Here is a 21830-nt window from a genome sequence, read left to right on the forward strand (position 1 = left end):
TTGCTAGTGTACTGCAAGGATCTGTTTTGGGGCCACTGTTTGTCATTTTTATGAATGACCTGGATGAGGGCAGAGAAGGATGGGTTAGTAAATGTGCAGATGACACGAAGGTCGGTTGGATTGTGGATAGTGCATAAGGATGTTTTAGATTACAGAGGGACATAGATAAGCTGCAGAGTTTAGTGTGGAAAAGTGTGAGGTGATTCACTTTGGAAGGAATAACTTTGGAAGGTACTTGGATAACTGGGGTTCTTTCTGGGGAAGGTGGGACCTCTATAAACAGGATGGTCTGCACCTGAACCTGAGGGGCACCAGTATCCTTGGGGGGAGGTTTGCTAGTGCTCTTGGGGGGGGTTTAAACTAACTCTGCAGGGGCATGGGAACCCAGACTGTAGCTTTAGGGTGCAGGACCTGGAGTGTAGGGAGGTTAGGAATATGGCATCAATCTTAAAGGAGGGTGCCTGTAAACAGAAGAGTGGCTTGAAGTGTGTATACTTTAATGCCAGAAGTATATGAAATAAGGTAGGTGAACTTGCAGCGTGGGTTGGTACCTGGGACTTCGATGTTGTGGCTATTACGGAGACATGGCTAGATCAGGGACAGGATTGGCTGTTGCAGGTTCCAGGGTTTAAATGTTTTAGTAGGGTCAGAGGTGGGGGTAAAAGAGGGGGGGGTGTGGCTTTGCTTGTCAAAGATAGTATTACAGCGGTGGAAAGGAAGATGGACGAAGATTTGCCATCTGAGGTAGTTTGGGTTGAGGTTAGGAATAGGAGAGGTGAGGTCACCCTGTTAGGAGTCTTTTACAGGCCTCCTAATAGTCCTAGAATCGTTGAAGAAAGGATTGCGAAGATGATTCAGGAGAAGAGTGACAGTAATAGGGTGGTTGTTATGGGGGACTTTAACTTTCCTGATATTGATTGGGAAAGCTATAGCTCAAGTTCGTTAGATGGGTCAGTGTTTGTCCAATGTGTGCAGGAGAGTTTCCTGACACAATATGTAGATAAGCCAACAAGAGGTGAGGCCATACTGGATTTGGTTCTGGGTAACGAACCAGGCCAGGTATTAGAACTAGAGGTAGGTGAGCACTTTGGGGACAGTGACCACAATTCGGTGATTTTTACTCTAGTGATGGAGAGGGATAAGTGTGTACTACAGGGCAAGAGTTATAGCTGGGGGCAGGGAAATTATGATGCGGTGAGGCATGACTTAGGATGTGTGGATTGGAAAAGTAGATTCCAAGGCAAGAGCGTAATTGATATTTGGAACTTGTTCAAGGAGCAACTATTGAGTGTCCTTGATAAGTACGTACCTATCAGGCAGGGAGGAAAGGGTCGTGTGAGGGAGCCGTGGTTTAATAAGGAATTGGAATCCCTTGTTAAATGGAAGAGGGCGGCCTTTGTAAAGATGAGGCGTGAAGGTTCAATAGGGGCGATTGAGAGTTATAAGGTAGCCCGGAAGGACCTGAAGAGAGAGCTAAGAGCAGCAAGGAGGGGATATGAAAGGTCCTTAGTTGGTAGGATTAGGGAAAACCCTAAGGCTTTCTATAGGTATGTTAGGAATAAAAGAATGACTAGGGTAGGAATAGGTCCAATCAAGGATAGTAATGGGAAGTTGCATGTGGAGGCTGAAGAGATTGGGGAGGCACTGAATGAATACTTTTCGTCAGTATTCACTCAGGAACAGGACATTGTTGTCGATATGAATACTGAGGCACGAATAAGTAGAATGGATGGCTTTGAGATATGTAGAGAAGAGGTGTTGGAAATTCTGGCAAGGGTGAAAATAGATAAGTCCCCTGGGCCTGATGACATTTATCCTAGGATTCTCTGGGAAGCAAGGGAGGAGATTGCAGAGCCATTGGCCTTAATTTTTGTGTCCTCTTTTGTCTACAGGAGTAGTGCCAGAGGACTGGAGGCTAGCAAACGTGGTTCCCTTGTTCAAGAAGGGGAGTAGGGATAATCCTAGTAACTATAGGCCAGTGAGTCTCACTTCTGTTGTGGGCAAAGTCTTAGAGAGAATTGTAAGGGATAGGATTTATGCACATCTGGATAAGAATAATGTGATCAAGGATAGTCAGCATGGTTTTGTGAAGGGCAGGTCGTGCCTCACAAACCTTATTGAATTCTTTGAGAAGGTGACTAAGGAGGTAGATGAGGGGAAAGCGGTAGATGTGGTATATATGGATTTTAGTAAGGCATTTGATAAGGTCCCCCATGGTAGGCTACTGCAGAAAATACAGAGATATGGCATTGAGGGTGAGTTGGAGGTTTGGATTAGGAATTGGCTGGCTGGAAGAAGACAGAGGGTAGTAGTTGATGGCAAAGGTTCATCTTGGAGTGCCGTCACTAGCGGTGTTCCGCAAGGATCTGTTTTGGGACCATTGCTGTTTGTCATTTTTATAAATGACCTGGAGGAAGGGTTAGAAGGTTGGGTGAGCAAGTTTGCGGATGATACGAAAGTCGGAGGAGTTGTAGACAGTGAGGAAGGATGTGGCAGGTTACAGCGGGATATAGAGAAGCTGCAGAGCTGGGCAGAAAGGTGGCAAATGGAGTTCAATGTAGCTAAGTGTGAGGTGATTCACTTTGGTAAGAGTAACAAAAAGATGGGGTACTGGGCTAATGGTCGGATACTTGGTAGTGTGGAAGAGCAGCGGGATCTTGGTGTCCATGTACACAGATCTCTGAAAGTTGCCACCCAGGTAAATAGTGCAGTGAAGAAGGCATATGGCGTACTGGCTTTTATTGGTAGAGGAATTGAGTTCCGGAGTCCTGAGGTCATGCTGCAGTTGTATAAGACTCTGGTGCGGCCGCATCTGGAATATTGTGTGCAGTTTTGGTCGCCATACTATAGGAAGGATGTGGAGGCACTGGAACGGGTGCAGAGGAAGTTTACCAGGATGTTGCCTGGTATGGTAGGAAGATCCTATGAGGAAAGGCTGAGGCACTTGGGGTTGTTTTCATTGGAGAAAAGAAGGTTTAGGGGTGACTTGATAGAGGTGTACAAGATGATTAGGGGGTTAGATAGGGTTGACAGTGAGAACCTTTTTCCACGTATGGAGTCAGCTATTACAAGGGGGCATAGCTTTAAATTAAGGGGGGTAGATATAGGACTGATGTTAGGGATAGGTTCTTCACTCAGCGAGTCGTAAGTTCATGGAATGCCCTGCCAGTAGCAGTGGTGGACTCTCCCTCTTTATGGGTGTTTAAGCGGGCATTGGATAGGTATATGGAGGATAGTGGGTTAGTGTAGGTTAGGTGGGCTTTGATCGGCGCAACATCGAGGGCTGAAGGGCCTGTACTGCGCTCTATTCTTCTATGTTCTAACTGGAATGCAGTGTACTGGGCTAATGGTAAGATTCTTGGTAGTGCAGATGTGCAGAGAGATCTCTATGTCCATGTACATAGATCCCTGAAAGTTGCCATCCAGGTTGCTAGGGTTGTTAAGAAGGCATATGGTGTGTTAGCTTTTACTAGCAGAGGGATTGGATTTCGGAGGCATGAGGTCATGCTGCAGCTGTAACAAAACTCTGGTGCAATTGCACTTGGAGTTTTGTGTAAAGTTCGGGTCACTGCATTATAGGAAGGATGTGGAAACTTTGGAAAGGGTTCAGAGGAGAGTTACTAGAGTTTTGTTGCCTGGTATGGAGGGAAGGTCTTATGAAGAAAGGCTGAGGGACTTGAGGCTGTTTTTGTTAGAGGGAAGAAGATTGAGAGGTGACTTAATTGAGTCATACAAGATAATCAGAAGGTTAGATAGGGTGGACAGTGAGAGCCTTTTTCCTCAGATGGTGATGGCTCGCACGGGGCTAGTTTTAAATTGAGGGGTGATAGATATAGGACAGATATCAGAGGTAGTTTCTTTACTCAGCGTTATAGGGGTGTGGAACGGCCTGCCTGCAGCAGTAGTAGACTCGCAAAGGGCATTTAAGTGGTCATTGGATAGACACATGGATGAAAATGGAATAGTGTAAGTTAGATGGGCTTCAGATTGTTGCGCCGACCTGTGAAACAGCTGAAGGGGCTGTACTGCGCTGTAATGTTCTGTTTGAATAGATTAAAAGGTCAGTAAAATGGTTTCAGTGCATTGACTTTGAAGCTAATTTGTATTTACAATCTATTCTCATCACTCTTAGGTACTACAGAAAAATTTAGGTTCAAGCATGCATGCAGCAGGACACACTTGAAAACAAAAATTGCAGACACTTTATCTTTTCAAGTTAGTTTATTAAATTAATATAAAGCCTATTTATTTTTAAATGGAAGGCAGTCCTGCACAATCACATCTGTGGTAAATAAATTTGAAGAAATCACATACTATACTTTGATAGGTTTAACAAGACATATTGAAATTGATCTTGAAAAATAATGTTGTTCTTTTTCCACACCTTGCCAGTTAGAAAGGACATGATATCCTTGAAAATCTTTGACATTTCTCAAACAGAAGAGATAGTACTAATTTTTAAAATGGTGCCCTTCATGTACTTATAGACTAAAACCCCAATCACTTCAAAATAAATGTGGAGTATCTAAATAAAGTTACAAAAGTAGTTTCCCTCTAACCAAGTTTACAAATCAAGTCGAGTAATATAATAATATGTTGCAACCATTGATGAAGAATGTCATCAGAAACAGTACTTCTTGTGTAGCTGTCATATCAGTCGTGCACATTTTTAAAAAAAAAGCCATGGTTCTTACAATTTAGAAAACTCTGAACACAATCTGAATTTATTTAATAGTAATTAGACTCTGTGGCCTTAAGGGAACACAGAGCCACCGTATCAACAGATTAATGCAAGTTGTATCATAAAATATAAACAGCCCATATAAAGTCTTCATCAAACCTTCCATGCATGTCACAGGAACTCCAGCAATCTAAAATTCTTAAGGCAGGAGATCAGTATTGCGCTGGAGAAAAGTACTTACTTGGAATAAATTGACCCAAGGCCATTTTATTTCTTAAATAAAGTTGAATAGTTACATACACAACCTGCAAATTTTAATTGTTCTGAAAGTTAAGGTGAGCTAACTTTCATCCTGAAAAGCAGAATTAGGATTGATCATGTCTGAAGAATGATTGACACACCAGCCCTAGGATTGTAATCAGAGTTCATTCGACTGAATCACAAAGGTTGGATTAGCGGTTATTGAGTGTTTTTTCAGTATTGCAGTGCACATTAAACCAATACTGTTTTAGGTAAATGAATATCGCAGCTATAATATGCAGTTCTCTGTCTGATTTGTGTTGCATCCATAATTTGGGGTGACCGGGAACCAGCTGAAGAAATTGCTGTGCAATGATTGCTTGTTGAATGTGCAAGCCATAAAATACTGAAGACAAGATTTGTCTCTGGTATAATATCATCCACAGTTGATTCATATCATTGAAATTGTTCACAAATGATGAAAGCCTAAACGTGTTTCACTTTGTACCCAGGAGAGAAGAAGGAGGAAAAACCGGGTGACAAGAATCAAAATGGCTTGGTTGTTTAAACTATACTAGTTGGGTAAAATGGGTTTTAAAGAAAAAAGATTTAAAGCACAGATATTCAAAAACAGCTTCTTGTTAATAAGCTGAGAGGTTGAGACATTAGAGATATTTCTTAAGGAGGGTACCTGGTATAGTAATGCCTGTTATTCTAAAAATAATTTGCAGCAGAGCAAAACTCCAGCAAAGCATGGACTCTCCCTCTTCTCCAGTCTGATTTGACTTCAATATTTCTTGGAGGAAGGCAAGGTCAGCAAATAACGCTGCATCAACTGTAATTTTCTTCCTTAATTTCCCATTGCACTCATGCTTGTTAGGATATGGGTTCATAATTACTGGCATTTTATTGTTTCATTCAAATGGTATTTTGGTATGGTGCAGCTTTAATGATTCGCAACTTCTTCAAATCTCAATTTTCACATTTTTTAAAACTGAAAATTGTTCCCTGCTTAATCATGATTTCCTAATTCATGCAGCCTCTTCTCAGTGTCCTTCCCATTCAAGTTTTAGGTAAATACTATTCAACAATAATCACAACTTAGCTGACAACAATCTTAACTTCACATAGTCAAAAATATGCATCTCTCATCAGGGGGCTGTTTGGCATGTTACAGCAATTTAAAACTTGAAAATATTTTAAACTACGCATGAATTCAAAAATCAGTTAAAAAGATGATACAGCAGCATCTTTAAAGATTGTAATTAAAGTCTGTTAAGATCACAATAGTCAGAATTAGACTCCTGAGGAACAGGAAGCAAGGAAATAGATGTCACCAACCACATGTACATCAGCCAATTCCAAACATTATCCCTCAAGCAGCATTAATAATGGAATTCTAACTTTGGCAAATAAATATTTTTGTTTCTTTAAAATACAAGCTCCATAACACTTAAAACCTGTAAAGACTGCGACTCACTGTCTCCGGTCACATGCTTTTTATGAAAATAAGTCTGTGGTTAATTTGGTCAAACTACTACTTGATCTAATCACCCGCGGTCTGGAGTATTGTATCATCTTGCTTGGTTGTAGCTGCAACCTGTCTGTGTGGTAGTTCCTTATACTGGTCTAGGCTATTTTAGAATCATGGAATTTTACATACAGAAGGAAGTCATTTGACCAATCGTGTCTGTACTGGCTCCTGAAAAAGCTACCCAGCTATTTCCACTCTCCCCAAACCTATCTCCATAGTCGTCTAACTTCATCCCTTTCAAACACATATTAGATTAGATTCCTCTACAGTGTGAAAACAGGCCATTTGCCACAACAATTCCACACCAACCCTCCAAAGAGTAACCCACCTAGACCCATTCCCCTACCCTATATTTACCCCTGACTAATGCACCTAACACTATGGGGCAATTTAGCATGGCCAGTTCACCTGACCTGCACATCTTTGGACTGTGGGAGGAAACCAGAGATCCTGGAGGAAACCCACGCAGACACTGGGAGAATGTGCAAACTCCACACAGACTGTCACCCAAGGCTGGATTCAAACCCAGGTCACTGGCACTGTGAAGCAGCAGTGTTAACCATTGAGCCACCATGCCACCCACATCTTTTGAAACCTCCTATGGAATCTGTCTTCATCGCTTTCCCAGGCAGTGCCTTTCAAATCCTAACAACCCTGATTAATTAAGTTTCTCCTCATCTCACTCCTAGCTCTCTTGCTGAGAGTCTTGAAATTGTGACCCCTAGCTACTGACATACTAACTCCTGGAAATGGACTATCCTTCTTTACCCTGTCAAAATTATTCATTATTTTAAACACCTCAATAAAGTCACCTCTTAGTCTTCTCTGCTCTAAGGAGAACAAGCTCAATCTCTGTAAACTTTCCTTGTATCTAAATTCCATTTTAAGCTACACTGTTCTAAGGTATTACCTTTAAACTCTTCCTTCCCCTACTGCATGCTGGTTAATTTGGTCAAGCTAGAGCTATATTTTCATATATGATGCCCTGTAATGAGTGAATGTAGTTTTGTGATAAGCAGTAGAGAACCCATTAGCAGGTTTCTCAGCTAGCATGTCAAGGAAGAATGCATTTGCCTGTACATCTTTTTTGACTTGGGTCTCTGAACCATTTAATTCAGATACAGGGATCAGTCAAAGATGTGACATCTGAGTTCTTTATACTCTGAAATACATTCATAATGCTCTTAGTCCATAACTCCTGACTGCAACCAATTCGATATGGAAATGAATTTGTCAGTGCATCTTATATAGTTCAACACCAAGTTTTGTCAGATGCTTTAAGGCATTTTATGTGCCATCAGTACTATACCATCTTTAGTGTATCATTTGCAAATTGAAGTTGTGCCAAGATGAGCATAGTTCCAACAATGCCGCTTAGATCTGTAGTTCACATTTTCTCAGATCTATTTTGACCATGTAAATTACAACAATCATACAGCTTGTACATTCATGTACGCTCATGGAGAATAAAAGTTGACAAAAATACTCTCCCTTTTTCTTTCAGAGGCCTTTTTATCATTGATGACAAAGGAATACTGAGGCAAATCACAATGAATGATCTTCCAGTAGGGCGTTCAGTGGATGAAACCCTTCGTTTAGTTCAAGCATTCCAATACACTGATGTACACGGTGAAGGTACATAATATTATATTAGAAATAATTGCATGAAATTTATCAGTTAGAAACAATTAAATAACAACATTTTTAAAAGTTAAGAGTAAGTGTATTTTTCACAAAGACATTGCTTAGCTGCAGCCTGAATTTTGTTTGATGTCTTTGGTTTTTACAGTTTGCCCAGCTGGTTGGAAACCTGGGAGTGACACGGTAAGATTCTCATTAATTTAAAATCTTCCCAATCCTTGTCTTTATAAAAAGGATTTGGTTTATTCACATTCATTACCAATAGTAAATCATAGTTAGCACCCTTTTGTGTTTACCTTATCAAATCTATGATGTTATTGACTTTGAGCTTAATCTTGGGCTGTATTCTTTTTTAAAAATCAGTGCATTAATATCTGTAATCATGCTACTAATATATTTTAATCAGATTAAACCAGAAGAAGTCATGAAAAAGTGGTGGCCACGAGAAGACTTGTAAGTAAACTCTCTGGCAACAGGTGTGATTACAGATGTTAAATCACTGTCTACCTTAAAATTGACATTGGCATAACGTGTGTTAATCGACTAGGAGAAAGTGAGGGCTGCAGATCAGAGTCAGAAAGTGTGGTGCTGGAAAAGCACAGCAGGTCAGGCAGCATCCTGTGTGTTGTGTTAAACCTAATTACAGAGTGCTTTTGTGTTGGAATATTTTGTTTCTAAATAATATTCCTGTACAGTGACCAGCTTCATTACACTGACTGAGCAGATGCTGATTAGTTTCTGTATTAAAGTTAGCAGTTCCTCTCAGGCTAGGACTTGTTCCTGGCATTGGGAATGTTTTACCCAGGTTATTCTTGATCTGAAAGGTTTAGTGTTTGGTATCATAAGAACGTTCAGACAGAATCTGAGCAAGATTTGAAGTTAATAATAGCGTATTGATGGAAATCTCAAGTACATATTTCTAATAGATATTTCAACCTAACAGTCTTAAAAACTTGGTAGCATGATAACGATGTTGAGCATACTGGAAGGAGCTTTTACTTAATTAAATAGTTTACAAAGTATTCATTCTGCAACTTCATAATGTTGCTCCAGAGTTCAACCAGTCACTTGCACAGACAAGTATCCTCTTTGGGAGTGGCTTTCCTTTTGAAAAGTTTAGGCTTTTGTTAACTGAAAATTGCTAAAATCAAAATTTGTGTCAGAATTCATTCACTTTGCATGTTGCTCAGTGTAAGCATCGGGATTAAAAATGCAAAAAGTGTTCTGATTCATCTCTCAATTCACTAATGAGCAACCAGCTGAAAATCAATCTTTCATAGGGAAAACTTTAATTTATTTTGCTTTCTGCCATATCTGTCTCCAACCACTTTCAGCCCTGAAAAATAGCACCTGTACTTCAGATTTTAAACCTGAAAATAATTTTAGGGCCATTATCTTTTGGAATACTGCCATATTGTCTCCCTTCTCTCTGTCCCTCATCTTTGTATGTTTCCTTTTTCTTGGAACACCCTTTCCGAGAGGTGTATCCCATGATGAGCTCTGCTGTCTGTGTGCCCAACTGAAACTTCAAAACTCTCTTTACAAGGTGATTGGCACATACTAGTTTGTACCTGTATCAGTACGTGTACCCCAGCTTTCCCTCCTTAAGTTCTCCTATCCTAAATGAGCACTGACAAATCCCAATCCTTTTCTATGTGGTGTGTGCTACAATTTTTTGTTTTATTACACTATTTCTCACAAAGATACTTCCCATGTAATCCCCAGAGTTGTTGGGCCATGTTTTGTTTTGTTTTCATGCATCCCTAAAAGGAATACATCAAAGCATACAAACGAAGACAACCAAAAGAGGGAGGCGATGGAGAAAAAAATGACAAAATAAGATCAGATAGTCAGCCCACTTGTTTTGCATGCTAGACAATAAACAGCCATTTTGTCCATTAAAAACCCCACCATCTTTCGGCATATTGTATCACTCTCATCATCCCATATCCCCTCCTTCAACACACCTAGATTCTTACTAAATACCTGAGGTCTGTGGTTAAGTGAAGTCGTCTGACAAAATCTCCTGATCCCACACCAGCAATCAATCAATCCTGAACCATTATTTAATTATTCAGGCATGACTTACCCTTGCCTTTCATGTAACATGATGACTTAATTGTGCAGACATTAAACTAAATGGTTTCCTTAAGGACTGTAAAAAAAATCCATTGTTCATACATACTCTGTGTACCTTATTTCACAAACCAGTCAATTCTGGAGTTAAAGCTCCCCATGATATTAAAAACCTGGACCAGTGAATTACAAACTCAAGGTATAAAGTCCGTCTGTTAGTTTCGACTGAGGAAGGGTCATCTATGCTCTATCTGACATGAAAGGAGCTAAAACTGTACTGAGTGCTCTAAATGTGGTTAGGACCACATTAAAGGAATATGTATAATTTTATAATGAATGGCCTAGGTAACACAGCAAGATCCAGTTAGCTTTGGTTTTAATGATATGCTGTGTGATATGGTGGTAGAGGCAGATTAATAGTAACTTTCAAAATTGAATGGGATGAATACTTGAAAAAAGCAAGGGAGTTAAACAAATAGCCCACCTGATAGGCTGAATAGTCACTTCGTGTGTAGTAGGACTCTATGAATGACATTATTAATCTGTGGCATCATCTGCTCTTCTCCAGATATTTATGAATATTTTGAGCAGAAGGAACTTATCATTGTGGCTAGGGGCACATACCGGTTTATACCTGAGCCATTGGGAAGTTATTCCATGTAAAGGACATCCTTTTAGTTTCCTCCATGAATTCTGCTTCCCAATTTCCACATTATTTTCCTATTGCATACCCTCATTCCCCCAAACACAGCAAGGACTAGTTTATTTTGTGATAGTACTGTGCCTTTAAGAGGGATGTGTTCTGTGCTGTTTCTTTAGTCGAGGGATGTTACCACTGTGCTACAGGAATGTCTGCTTCAGACAGGCAGTGGTAAACAAATTGGAGTTATTCCTGGGGAGTTTTTTTTTAAATGAGACAAAAGAATTATGAGTGGGTGGAGTCGGGGGCTCTCACAGACCTAGGAAAGTTTTTGGTTTTGCTTTGTTAGTGAGAAGGTTTCTGCTACTGCTGAGCTAACAGCTTCATTTCTATGCTGCTGGAGTCTTAGATGAGAGGCTTCCTCTTAGAAATAAAGAGGCAGACTGTTTCTTTCAGTATTTCATTCCATTGGACTGGAGAGAGGCAACATGTGAGAACCTTAACTTTTGCTAAATTGCCTTGCCGAGGGTATTAGTTGCTGCCTATATCGGAACAATGGATTAGTGGTTAAGTATTATCTTGTTAAGTATTTCAGTGAGGTGGTTATACCAGTTCTTATTTTTTGTTTGTTTGTATTTTAACCGTGTTGTAAGAATAAAGTGTGTTTTGCTTAAAGCCTAGTGGTGGGTCAATTGAATTTCATCTGGAACACAATGTCTTAACTTTTATATTTATTTAAGACTGCGTTATGATTAGATTAGATAACATTACAGTGTGGAAACAGGCCCTTCGGCCCAACAAGTCCACACCGACCCGCCGAAGCGTAACCCACCCATACCCCTTACCTAACACTATGGGCAATTTAGCACGGCCAATTCACCTGACCTGCACATCCTTGGACTGTGGGAGGAAACCGGAGCACCCGGAGGAAACCCACGCAGACACGGAGAGAATGTGCAAACTCCACACAATCAGTCGCCTGAGGCGGGAATTGAACCCGAGTCTCTAGCGCTGTGAGGCAGCAGTGCTAACCACTGTGCCACCGTGCCGCCCACTATCTCCTTACTATCTTTGTGGGGGAGGGTACCTGGTCCATAACAATTTGGATAACTCCTTGGTGGATTCTTTTTGAAGGATTTTTGGAAATGCAAGTCAATGCAGAAAGCAGTCTGACAACAACAAAGTCTTAACTTTGGAAAAGAACAATGCCTTGCCATTCTTAATGACTGGAAAGAAAACACTTCCAGTAGTTTTCTTATTATATTAAGTACCCTGCTCCGTTCCACTTTTATCTTGGATTTTGACTTTCTTCCTGTCTGCCGTTTTTGTACCTTTAGAGATTTCTCTTGAACCTGATCCTCTTTGGATATCACCTGCTATTGTATACTTTTATACATGGCCCAAAGGTTACACCTTCCCTTAGCCAACAATCATTGTACATCTTTTCCTATGCTCAGCCTGTTTCAGATTTTCTGTTTCCTCTCCATTGTTAGGAGGTGTCTTTATTCCATTAATAATTTGCTAATATGCCACTGTGCTCTGGTCTCTTCAAACTTGATAATGATTATTTCTATCAAATGACAGCTTGAAATATTAAAAAGGATCATTTGCAGTTGGATTGCAACTATCAATTATGCCAAGAATTTCTTTTCTCTTGGAAATTGCTTATCTAAACGGTGACCCATTTTGTATTTTGCCTGAAGTTGGGAGTAAATGCTCCAATGAGTTTTGCAAGGAAATCATTTACAATTTGCCTAATCATTTAGTAAACTAAGATAAAGAATAGTAGTATCACTTAAAGGGCTACAATTGGCTTAATATTTAGCTTTAACTCCTTTTGCTTATTGCCTGTACACCTTTGTCAGTAGCTAACCTGAAGGTGTAAAACATTTTATAGCAGTTGCTTTTCTGAAATATCATGACCTTGTTTTATTTCTGTTCTTTTCCTTCAGATAATTCCTGATCCAGCTGGAAAACTGAAGTATTTTGATAGAAAACATTAAGCTGAATTACATTGGTGTTTTATAATATCTGGCTCCTGACTCGAACAATAAAACAATTAATTCTTTGCGTGTGGTATGTTTTACTGCAGTTATCATTGCAATTCTAGCGCATGGGAGAGCAAGGTGTGTGAGTGTGTTTATTTGCGGGCCATACTTGGGGTGACGTTATAATGATGCTACCGATTCTGTTAAGGTGATGAATTATAATCTTCTGATTTGATAGTTGAACTTGTTTTGGTTTTCATTATAAAACTCCTGATACCATTCACTCTGACCACAATATTTATTCTTTGCTGAAGCAACGATCAAAGTACCTTCTCAAAATTCATCTGTTATATGTATTGAATGATCCATTGCCACCAGCTTCATTCTGACAATTTCAGTGAATTTGTGTAAACTTAACTGTGACTCAAAACCCACACTGTCATCCTTGGGTGAATGATGCTTAAATGAGTATTTTCCATTTTGATCTCTGGATTTAATGGTCAGGTAACTTTTGATGCTTGCAGCTAGTTTTTTGTGGCTAATTTTAGCCTTATTGTTGGTCATTTCTCTTGCTTTCACTCTCTATCACTTGCTCTCTCCCCTCCTCTTCATCATCTCCACCAACTCTATCAGCTGACCTACCTAGCATTCCACATTCTCACAATTTAATTAACACTCTCCTCCCTCTCACAGATGTCTTCTTGCTTATTATACTTACAAGCACAACCGTGAGGGGATGGCCAGGTGAGTGGTAGGAAGGGGTTGCTGGATAAAATTTGCTTTCAATATACAGTATAGATGCTGTATTACTGTAAAAGTTTCATAAAAGGAATGAAATTGCCAAGGCACCTGACATCACCCAAAGCACCGCTAGGTGGTGAGGGAACCGACAAAAGGGCAAAGCTTGCATGACCTTAACTTCACCAATCTGACTGACTGACAGAGTTAATAGGAGTGACCACTGCTCAGTTCTTGTGGAGGCAATGTCCCATCTTCACATTGATAATACCTTTCATCGTGTAGCCTGGCACTATCATCGTGCCAAATTGGATAGCTTTCTCACAAATCCAGCAACTTCAGACTAGTCAGTCAGAGGCTAGGAATCCTGCGGTGAGTAACTCCTCTCCTGATTTTCTAAAGCTTGATCACTATCTACAAGGCACAAGTCAGGAGTGTGATGGAATACTCCCCAATTGCCTGGATGAGTGCAGCTCTAACAACACAAGCTTGATACAGGTAGACAACCTTTTAACCAAAATCCCAAAATCTGAAAAGCTCCAAAATCTGAAGTTTTTTTCTCATTAACAAGGTTGTTTAGCGTGCAAACAGTTAACTCAACTCCACACCCACTCGATGCGTGTCACTGAGATGTGGCGAGTGTGGGATTGGCCCAGCACTGGCAGGCCTCAGTTCTGTCTCAGGGTTCTTGTACACACAGTGAATCTGCTATTCGGTAAGATTTTTTAAAAATTTCACCATCAAACTGTCACTTATTCCAAAATTCAAAAAATTCCAAATTCTGAAAACCAGCTGGTCCTGAATGTTTCAGATATTTACTCAGCTGGTTGTGAGTTCATGGAATGCCCTGCCAGTATCAGTGGTGGACTCTCTTTATGGTCATTCAAGCGGGCATTGGACAAGCATATGGAGGTTTTTGGGCTAGTGTAGGTTAGGTAGGCTTCGGTCGGCGCAACATCGAGGGCTGAAGGGCCTGTATTGCGCTGTATTTTTCTATGTTCTAAAGGATTGTGTACCTGTACCATCCAGGACAAAGCTCGATTAGCATCACATCCACAAACATCAACTCCATCGACCAATGATGCTCAGTGGCAGCAATGTGTACCATCTACAAGATGTACTGCACCAATTCACCAAGTTTCCTTTGGCGGTCAATGTAATTCCATATTGGAATCTGGACTTAACTCATCAATCTTATTGACTGTATTCAGTGCATTCATATAGTGTGGCCCTGATCTCAATCCACTTTCTTCCTTCGTTGTAGCACCTCCACATGTTAAGATGCCATTTCAATACTATATGCCAATCCCAGTTTTAGGACATCCTAGTATTACTGTCTAATTCAGTCTGTTTTCTACACCCCTGCCCAGTAAATTTAAAGCTCCCTTCCACCCCACCCCAGCAGTAGCAGCAAGTCGCCTCACAAAGATATCAGCCAAATCTGACTTCTCCACCTGATGCTGTCTGGCTTGCTGTGTTCTTTTCCGACCTATATCATTGGTACCAACATGGACCTCAGTGTCTGGCTGTTCAACCTCTCCCTGTGATGATGTGAGAGATTTATATAAATATTGTTTTTTAGTGTTTTCATTTAAAATACTAGTATATGGATGTTGATTTGTGAAGGGTTTTCTTGTTAGATCAGTAAGTTCTTCTGGAACAGTAATCTAATCAATATGTCAGAGTGATGACATTGAATACTCTGTGATGAATACTCCACAGTTCACAGAAACTGGGAACAATCAAAACTTTGGGATTTGATTTGGAAAGATTTTTTTTTAAAACTGTTTTCTGTATCCAACTTGATTTTTGTCTGTTTATTGAACTTACTGTCAAAGATACTGTGCAGCCTGTTTTGACCGTTTTAAGTGACTGACTGCCACATTGGCTTAATAGGACATCTTTTGTTTTAGCTATAGAATCCCTACAGTGCAGAGAGGCTATTTAGCTCCTCCAAAGAGCATCCCATCTGGACCCAGCCCCCTACCCTGTCCCAGTAAGTTTGTATTTGCCATGGCTGATCCACCTAGCCTGCATATTCTTCAACACTAGCAGCAATTTACTGGGCCAATTCACCTAACCTGCACATATTTGGACTGTGGGAGGAAACCTGAAATGTACCTGAAACCTGAAACCCATTGAAATGTACACAGGTATTGCAGAATATGCAAACTCCACAAAGACAGTCATCTTGGGCTGGAATCAAATCTGTCTCTGGCACTGTCAGGCAGCAGTGCTAATCACTGTGCCACAGTGCTGCCTGAGCTTTATTCAAGGGTCTGGCTTACACAGTGTACCATTAGCTGGGATCATAATACTCTGAGGCCTCCTTAGCCCTGGCACCAGGGGTCAGCACACCACACTAGAGTCATGTCTATCATCACAAAAAACATTTGTCTGTTATCCTAATGAATTAATCCCCAATTGCTATTTCATACCTTCCTATATAACTGGGTCATGTATGTTGCCACAGGCTTAGCTCTTGCTGCATTTCTCCAAAGAACTCTCACCATCAGTACTGAAATCTGCCTGGTGGTCAACCATTCCCTAGCTGCTTGCATACCCCTACCCTACAGTATGACCATCTTTCTGACTGTTCTACCCACATATTTCTCTGCCTCATGGATGTACCAAAGTGATTGCAGCTCAGCTTGCGTTTGACCAGCCTGTGGCACTTGTTGGACATGTACTTATATAGAGGACCTGAAGCATCTATGACTCCCTACATCATAGGATGAGCATTCTGCTTGTCCAAACTGCCCTGCCACAGATCAATCTTAGCTTTGTACTGTATACTGCAAATGTATTTTTCTTGTACTAGATAGTTTTAAGCATTCGTTTTTCAAAATTTACACTTCTTCTGCAAGCTTCTTGTGTCACCCACAAACTTAGCAACAATGCATTCACTTTCCTTATCCAAATCATTAATATATATTGCAGATAACTGTGGTCCCAGCATTGATCCCTGTCGTATACTAGTAACTTGCAATGTCCAATCTGGTATCAATGATGCTCAGATCAGACATCTCCAGCCACAGTTCAGTCAGAGATTATTAAGTCATGGTGAATGTTCAAATTGTTAGTTGGAATAAGAAATCCCAATGTGGATGTATTATTGCAGTTTGGGAGCCTATCCTGTGTGACATGGGCCACCAGTTCCTTAATTGTGCAGCATTATCAAATAACCATTTATTAATCTCATGTAAATTCAAAATAAAATGAAAGATACAAGTTATTTTTAAAACTTGCAATGCAACAAATGACTCAAATCAGACATTTTACATGTCACTTCTCAGTGATTAAAAAAGCATCTTTATTCATTCAACTGTCATGCACAACTGATAAATCATCATTCGTTGACTGGCACTGTTCAGAAACTATTACAGTTTTTCCATCTTTAATATTAAAGGAAACTCAAACATGCCTCTGATAAAACATACATTAATCACAGTCATGTTTTCATGTCTTAATATGGCATGTAGAACCGTGAAAATACAACAGAATAATTTGCACTTGCTCTCCTGTTCACAGAACAAGACGTTAAAAAAATCCTATCTCGGGCTCTAAGATAACGTTCTTTTCCTTCATTGCTCTCTGCATTAGAGCCTGACCTTGAAGAGCATTTTCTATCATCTCAGTTTGGGAATGTCAGTTTAGTGTAAAGACAGTCCAACCTTCTTTTTCAGATTAATATCCACTCAGCTATTCAGGAAGGTGATTTGTGAAAACTCACAGAACAATGACAACTTACACTAAATCATTCAGGAGCATCTGTTCACAAAAAGTCCGACTGTAAGGCAATTAGGCAGACGAAAACCTTCCACTGCATGTATCTGTGCTATTAAAATGAACATGTGCCTGAATTATCCACCCCAAGTTTACAGTGATCCTCTTTAGTTGAATGTCACAATCTACAACACAACATTTTGATATTTTTCATTAAGACTGAACTTACTGTCGGCATTATAGGCAGTTCTTTCAGATCATGAAGACATCACCTTGGATATCCCATTCAGCATTACCGACACTGAAGATGACTCATTCATTTTTTAAAAAGGTTCCTCTCGCAGCATATAAATATGATTAGATATAAACCATACACCTGTGTAGGGCGCCTCCCTTTCCCTTACCACTATGTAAGCTTGATAGCAAATAAAATATATAGTGCAAATATTTTCAGACGTGTATATATAAAAGAGCAAAGAAACCCCTACAAACATACTTCAATTTCTGTGCACTTTGAGTAAACAAAAAGCAAAATACTTGTAACAAATATATTTTTGGTACATGCCTTGATTTTGAAATTAGAAATGCAACAACTTGACATTTTACCCATGCACACTTAACAGGTATCTCATGTAAGTAAACAGTACACTAACATGGTTTCCCTTCTACCCAGTAGAGATACCACACGTGGGAAAGCTTCTCTTTCAGCCAATTGCAAACTGGATGAATAAACAGAGTTATGTAACTAAAAGGACCTGAAGCATTACTGTAGCTGATAATGGTTCATGTGTTTTCACTGTGGTCCTCTGTCTGCTGGGTAATTCCTGTGTTAAAATAAAAAAAGGAATCTTACACTAGTTCTTGTGCACTTGTTCACCAATGGTCAGTTCTACCCTTCAGCAGCACTATAATGGCAATTTGTCATTGAGCTATGCAGTTAAATACATGTTTCTCCTGTATTGTATATAGCAAACTTTTTAAGCAATGTTGTGCTATTAAAACTAGTGAGGCAATTGCAAGATATTTAAATATAGTTAGAAAAGTATAAAAGCAGTTTTTAAACAAAAAAAACCTATTATGCAAGAACAATTGCAGGTGTTTTTAATCCTGTATTTCAGATTAATATTACTCTATTACTGATATTCAGACTGTCTATCTGGACAGAGGCTGGTTTGCCAGACCTTCAGTTTTTGATGATTCGTGCTTTGAAGTGTCGTTTTCCATCCAAGTAAAGCATGGACTCTGTTGGGAGAAACCAGAATATCAAACTGTTGTATATATTTGTAATCACAGATGCTGATGATCTCCAGTGGTACACCATAAAAACAGAGAGGTGACAGTTAGGACAACTATTCTATTAATTTCAGGATGACACGACTCTTAAGATCAGTCTTTAATAATTTGTGAATAAACTCCCCTGATCTTCCTTTCTAATCAGCCAACACAGTTTTCTGAATGCAGTTGATGAGATTGGTAGTTAGTGCTGCCCTGGACTGAACAAATCTATGTGCTTGGTAACATGGTGGAGATCACACTTCCACTTGTCTGCAAGGAAACTCCTGGGTAGTGTTCATTACCTACCTGCAAATACTATATCACTATGGAGGCAATCCTGAAATCTGTGACTTGTCTTGTACAAATGCATTGCCTTTCTTATTCCAAACCCAGAAACCCTGCAGGTCAAGGCACTGGAGAGTATGATGTTGGTTTAAGCTCAGACATGGTTAGACAACCTTTGGTGTGATTTTTTTTCCTGGGATGATTGGGTGAAGGGTAGATTTTGCACAGAGTTGCAGGTACATAGTTTGGAATTCAGTTTCCTCAGATGAAACCATCATCTGTCTCTGCCCTTCTGTCTAGTAGTAATGTCAGAATTTAAGACTCTAGTATTATAAGCATTCATGGTGTATTCAGACTCACCAGGTCCATTTCAGAGATCATGGAGCTTGCTGACACACTGTTGACTCTTGAGGTGACTCTAAAGATGGGGAATAAACATGGCCTTGCCTATTTCACCCTGAAAAATGTGTGACTGATAATGACCATGAAGTCCTCCTACACCATTTCATGTATGAAAGAGACTAATGTATTCATTACTTGAGAGCTAAGCTTTCTTGCCCCATCTCAGAATATAAATAGAATTTAATTCCCCATGTTGTACTTCCTGCATTTCTCTCGGTATTGGATTGATATAAATGCTGCAGATTGGATCCTTAAGTTCCTACTACTAAAACAGGATACGATGCTGCTAATGCAATTAAGCAGAGTGGGTAATGAAACTAAAATGCTAAGTAACTAACAAGTTACAGGAAACCTTACTTAGCAACTGCCTCAAATTGTGCAAAATTACAATAGGAATCTGATCTCTCTGCTACATACATTGCAACGTGAACAAAATTGCTTCAAAACTAGGCACTGGGTTAGAATTATATACCTCCGTAGGTCTTGGGGATGACTTGCTTCACCTCTGTCTCACAACCAAAGGTGAAATGGAAAATATTGGTGGTGCTGTGCTCTTTTGTGAGTGGGTCTACAACTTCACTGTGCACTCTGACCTGGATGTACTTATCTTCAGTGTAACAAACCTATAGATCAAAGAAATGACATTATTACAGAAAAAAAAGACAGTTGGCTTTACTAGGCTTTATTTGAGATAGTTCTAATTGGCAATTACAAGATTTCAGCATAATACGTAAAAGAGAATAAACTGACAAACAAGTATGTTTCACTGCAGAAAGGGCTAACTGGATCTAATTTGAGAAAGTTGCTCTATTTTGAAATGGATACTGAGGGGATGACATTATCAATCTGTTTCTGGATTAGTGGTGCTGGAAGAGCACAGCAGTTCAGGCAGCATCCTAGGAGCAGTAAAATCGACGTTTCGGGTAAAAGCCCTTCATCAGGAATAAAGGCAGTGAGCCTGAAGCGTGAAGAGATAAGCTAGAGGAGGGTGGGGGTGGGGAGAGAGTAGCATAGAGTACAATGGGTGAGTGGAGGTGGGGATGAAGGTGATAGGTCAGGGAGGAGGGTGAAGTGGATAGGTGATAAAGAAGATAGGCAGGTAGGACAAGTCATGGGGACAATGCTGAGCTGGAAGTTTGGAACTAGGGTGAGGTGGGGGAAGGGGAAATGAGGAAACTGTTGAAGTCCACATTGATGCCCTGGGGTTGAAGTGTTCCGAGGGGGAAGATGAAGCGTTCTTCCTACAGGCGTCGGGTGGTGAGGGAGCGGCAGTGAAGGAGGCCCAGGACCTCCATGTCCTCAGCAGAGTGGGAGGGGAGTTGAAATGTTGGGCCACGGGGCGGTGTGGTTGATTGGTGCAGGTGTCCCGGAGATGTTCCCTAAAGCGCTCTGCTAGGAGGCGTCCAGTCTCCCCAATGTAGAGGAGACCACATTGGGAGCAACGGATACAATAAATGATATTAGTGGATGTGCAGGTATAACTTTGATGGATGTAGAAGGCTCCTTTAGGGCCTTGGATGGAAGTGAGGGAGGAGGTGTGGGTGCAGGTTTTGCAGTGCCTGCGGTGGCAGGGGAAGGTGCCGGGATGGGAGGGTGGGTTGTAGGGCATGGACCTGACCAGGTAGTCACGGAGGGAATGGTCTTTGAGGAAGGCGGAAAGGGGTGGGGAGGGAAGTATATCCCTGGTGGTGGCGGAAATGTTGGCGGATGATTTGGTTTATGCGAAGGTTGGTAGGGTGGAAGATGAGCACCAGGGGCGTTCTGTCCTTGTTACGGTTGGAGGGGTGGGGTCTGAGGTCGGAGGTGCGGGATGTGGACGAGATGCGTTGGAGGGCATCTTTAACCATGTAGGAAGGGAAATTGCGGTCTCTAAAGAAGGAGGCCATCTGGTGTGTTCTATGGTGGAACTGGTCCTCCTGGGAGCAGATACGGCAGAGGTGGAGGAATTGGGAATACGGGGTGGCATTTTTGCAAGAGATAGGGTGGGAAGAGGTGTAATCCAGGTAGCTGTGGGAGTCGGTGGATTTGTAAAAAATGTCAGTGTCAAGTCGGTCATCATTAATGGAGATGGAGAGGTCCAGGAAGCGGAGGGAGGTGTCAGAGATTGTCCAGGTAAGTTTAAGGTCAGGGTGGAATGTGTTGGTGAAGTTGATGAATTGCTCAACCTCCTTGCGGGAGTACGAGGTGGCGTCAATGCAGTCATCAATGTAGTGGAGAAAGAGGTAGGAAGTGGTGCCGGTGTAATTACAGAAGATCGACTGTTCTACGTAGCCAACAAAGAGACAGGCATAGCTGGGGCCCATACGTGTTCCCATGGCTACCCCTTTGGTCTGGAGGAAGTGGGAGGATTCTAAGGAGAAATTGTTAAGGGTGAGGACCAGTTCGGCCAAACGAATGAGAGTGTCGGTGGAAGGGTACTGTTGGGGACGTCTGGAGAGGAAAAAACGGAGGGCTTGGAGGCCCTGGTCATGGCGGATGGAGGTGTGGAGGGATTGGATATCCATGGTGAAGATGAGGCTTTGGGGGCCGGGGAAATGGAAGTCTTGGAGGAGGTGTAGGGCGTGGGTGGTGTCTCGAACGTATGTGGGGAGTTCCTGGACTAGG

At 40.9% G+C, this 21830-nt stretch overlaps 2 protein-coding genes across 6 annotated transcripts in view; one reads left to right on the plus strand and one right to left on the minus strand.

Moving 5' to 3' along the window:
- The window catches only part of prdx4 (peroxiredoxin 4), a 39308-nt gene extending 26428 nt beyond the window's left edge, over positions 1-12880 (plus strand). Inside the window, exons 5-8 of one of the 2 annotated variants that reach the window (XM_072584680.1) lie at positions 7960-8090; positions 8245-8279; positions 8503-8549; positions 12765-12880. In XM_072584680.1, the coding sequence (XP_072440781.1) occupies positions 7960-8090; positions 8245-8279; positions 8503-8549; positions 12765-12768 (217 nt within the window). In that variant the 3' untranslated portion in view covers positions 12769-12880. The remainder of the gene's footprint in view (positions 1-7959; positions 8091-8244; positions 8280-8502; positions 8550-12764) is intronic. The other variant, XM_072584679.1, reaches the window with a different exon arrangement.
- A 3934-nt stretch (positions 12881-16814) lies between these two features.
- The window catches only part of LOC140486063 (acyl-coenzyme A thioesterase 9, mitochondrial-like), a 75589-nt gene continuing 70573 nt past the window's right edge, over positions 16815-21830 (minus strand). For all 4 annotated transcript variants that reach the window (XM_072584675.1, XM_072584677.1, XM_072584678.1 and 1 more), the window contains 2 exons: positions 19699-19849; positions 16815-18506 (listed from right to left, as the gene is read on the minus strand). In XM_072584675.1, the coding sequence (XP_072440776.1) occupies positions 18448-18506; positions 19699-19849 (210 nt within the window). In that variant the 3' untranslated portion in view covers positions 16815-18447. The remainder of the gene's footprint in view (positions 18507-19698; positions 19850-21830) is intronic.

This window comes from Chiloscyllium punctatum, chromosome 15, assembly GCF_047496795.1.
Source record: "Chiloscyllium punctatum isolate Juve2018m chromosome 15, sChiPun1.3, whole genome shotgun sequence".
NCBI classification, from domain to species: Eukaryota; Metazoa; Chordata; class Chondrichthyes; order Orectolobiformes; family Hemiscylliidae; genus Chiloscyllium; species Chiloscyllium punctatum.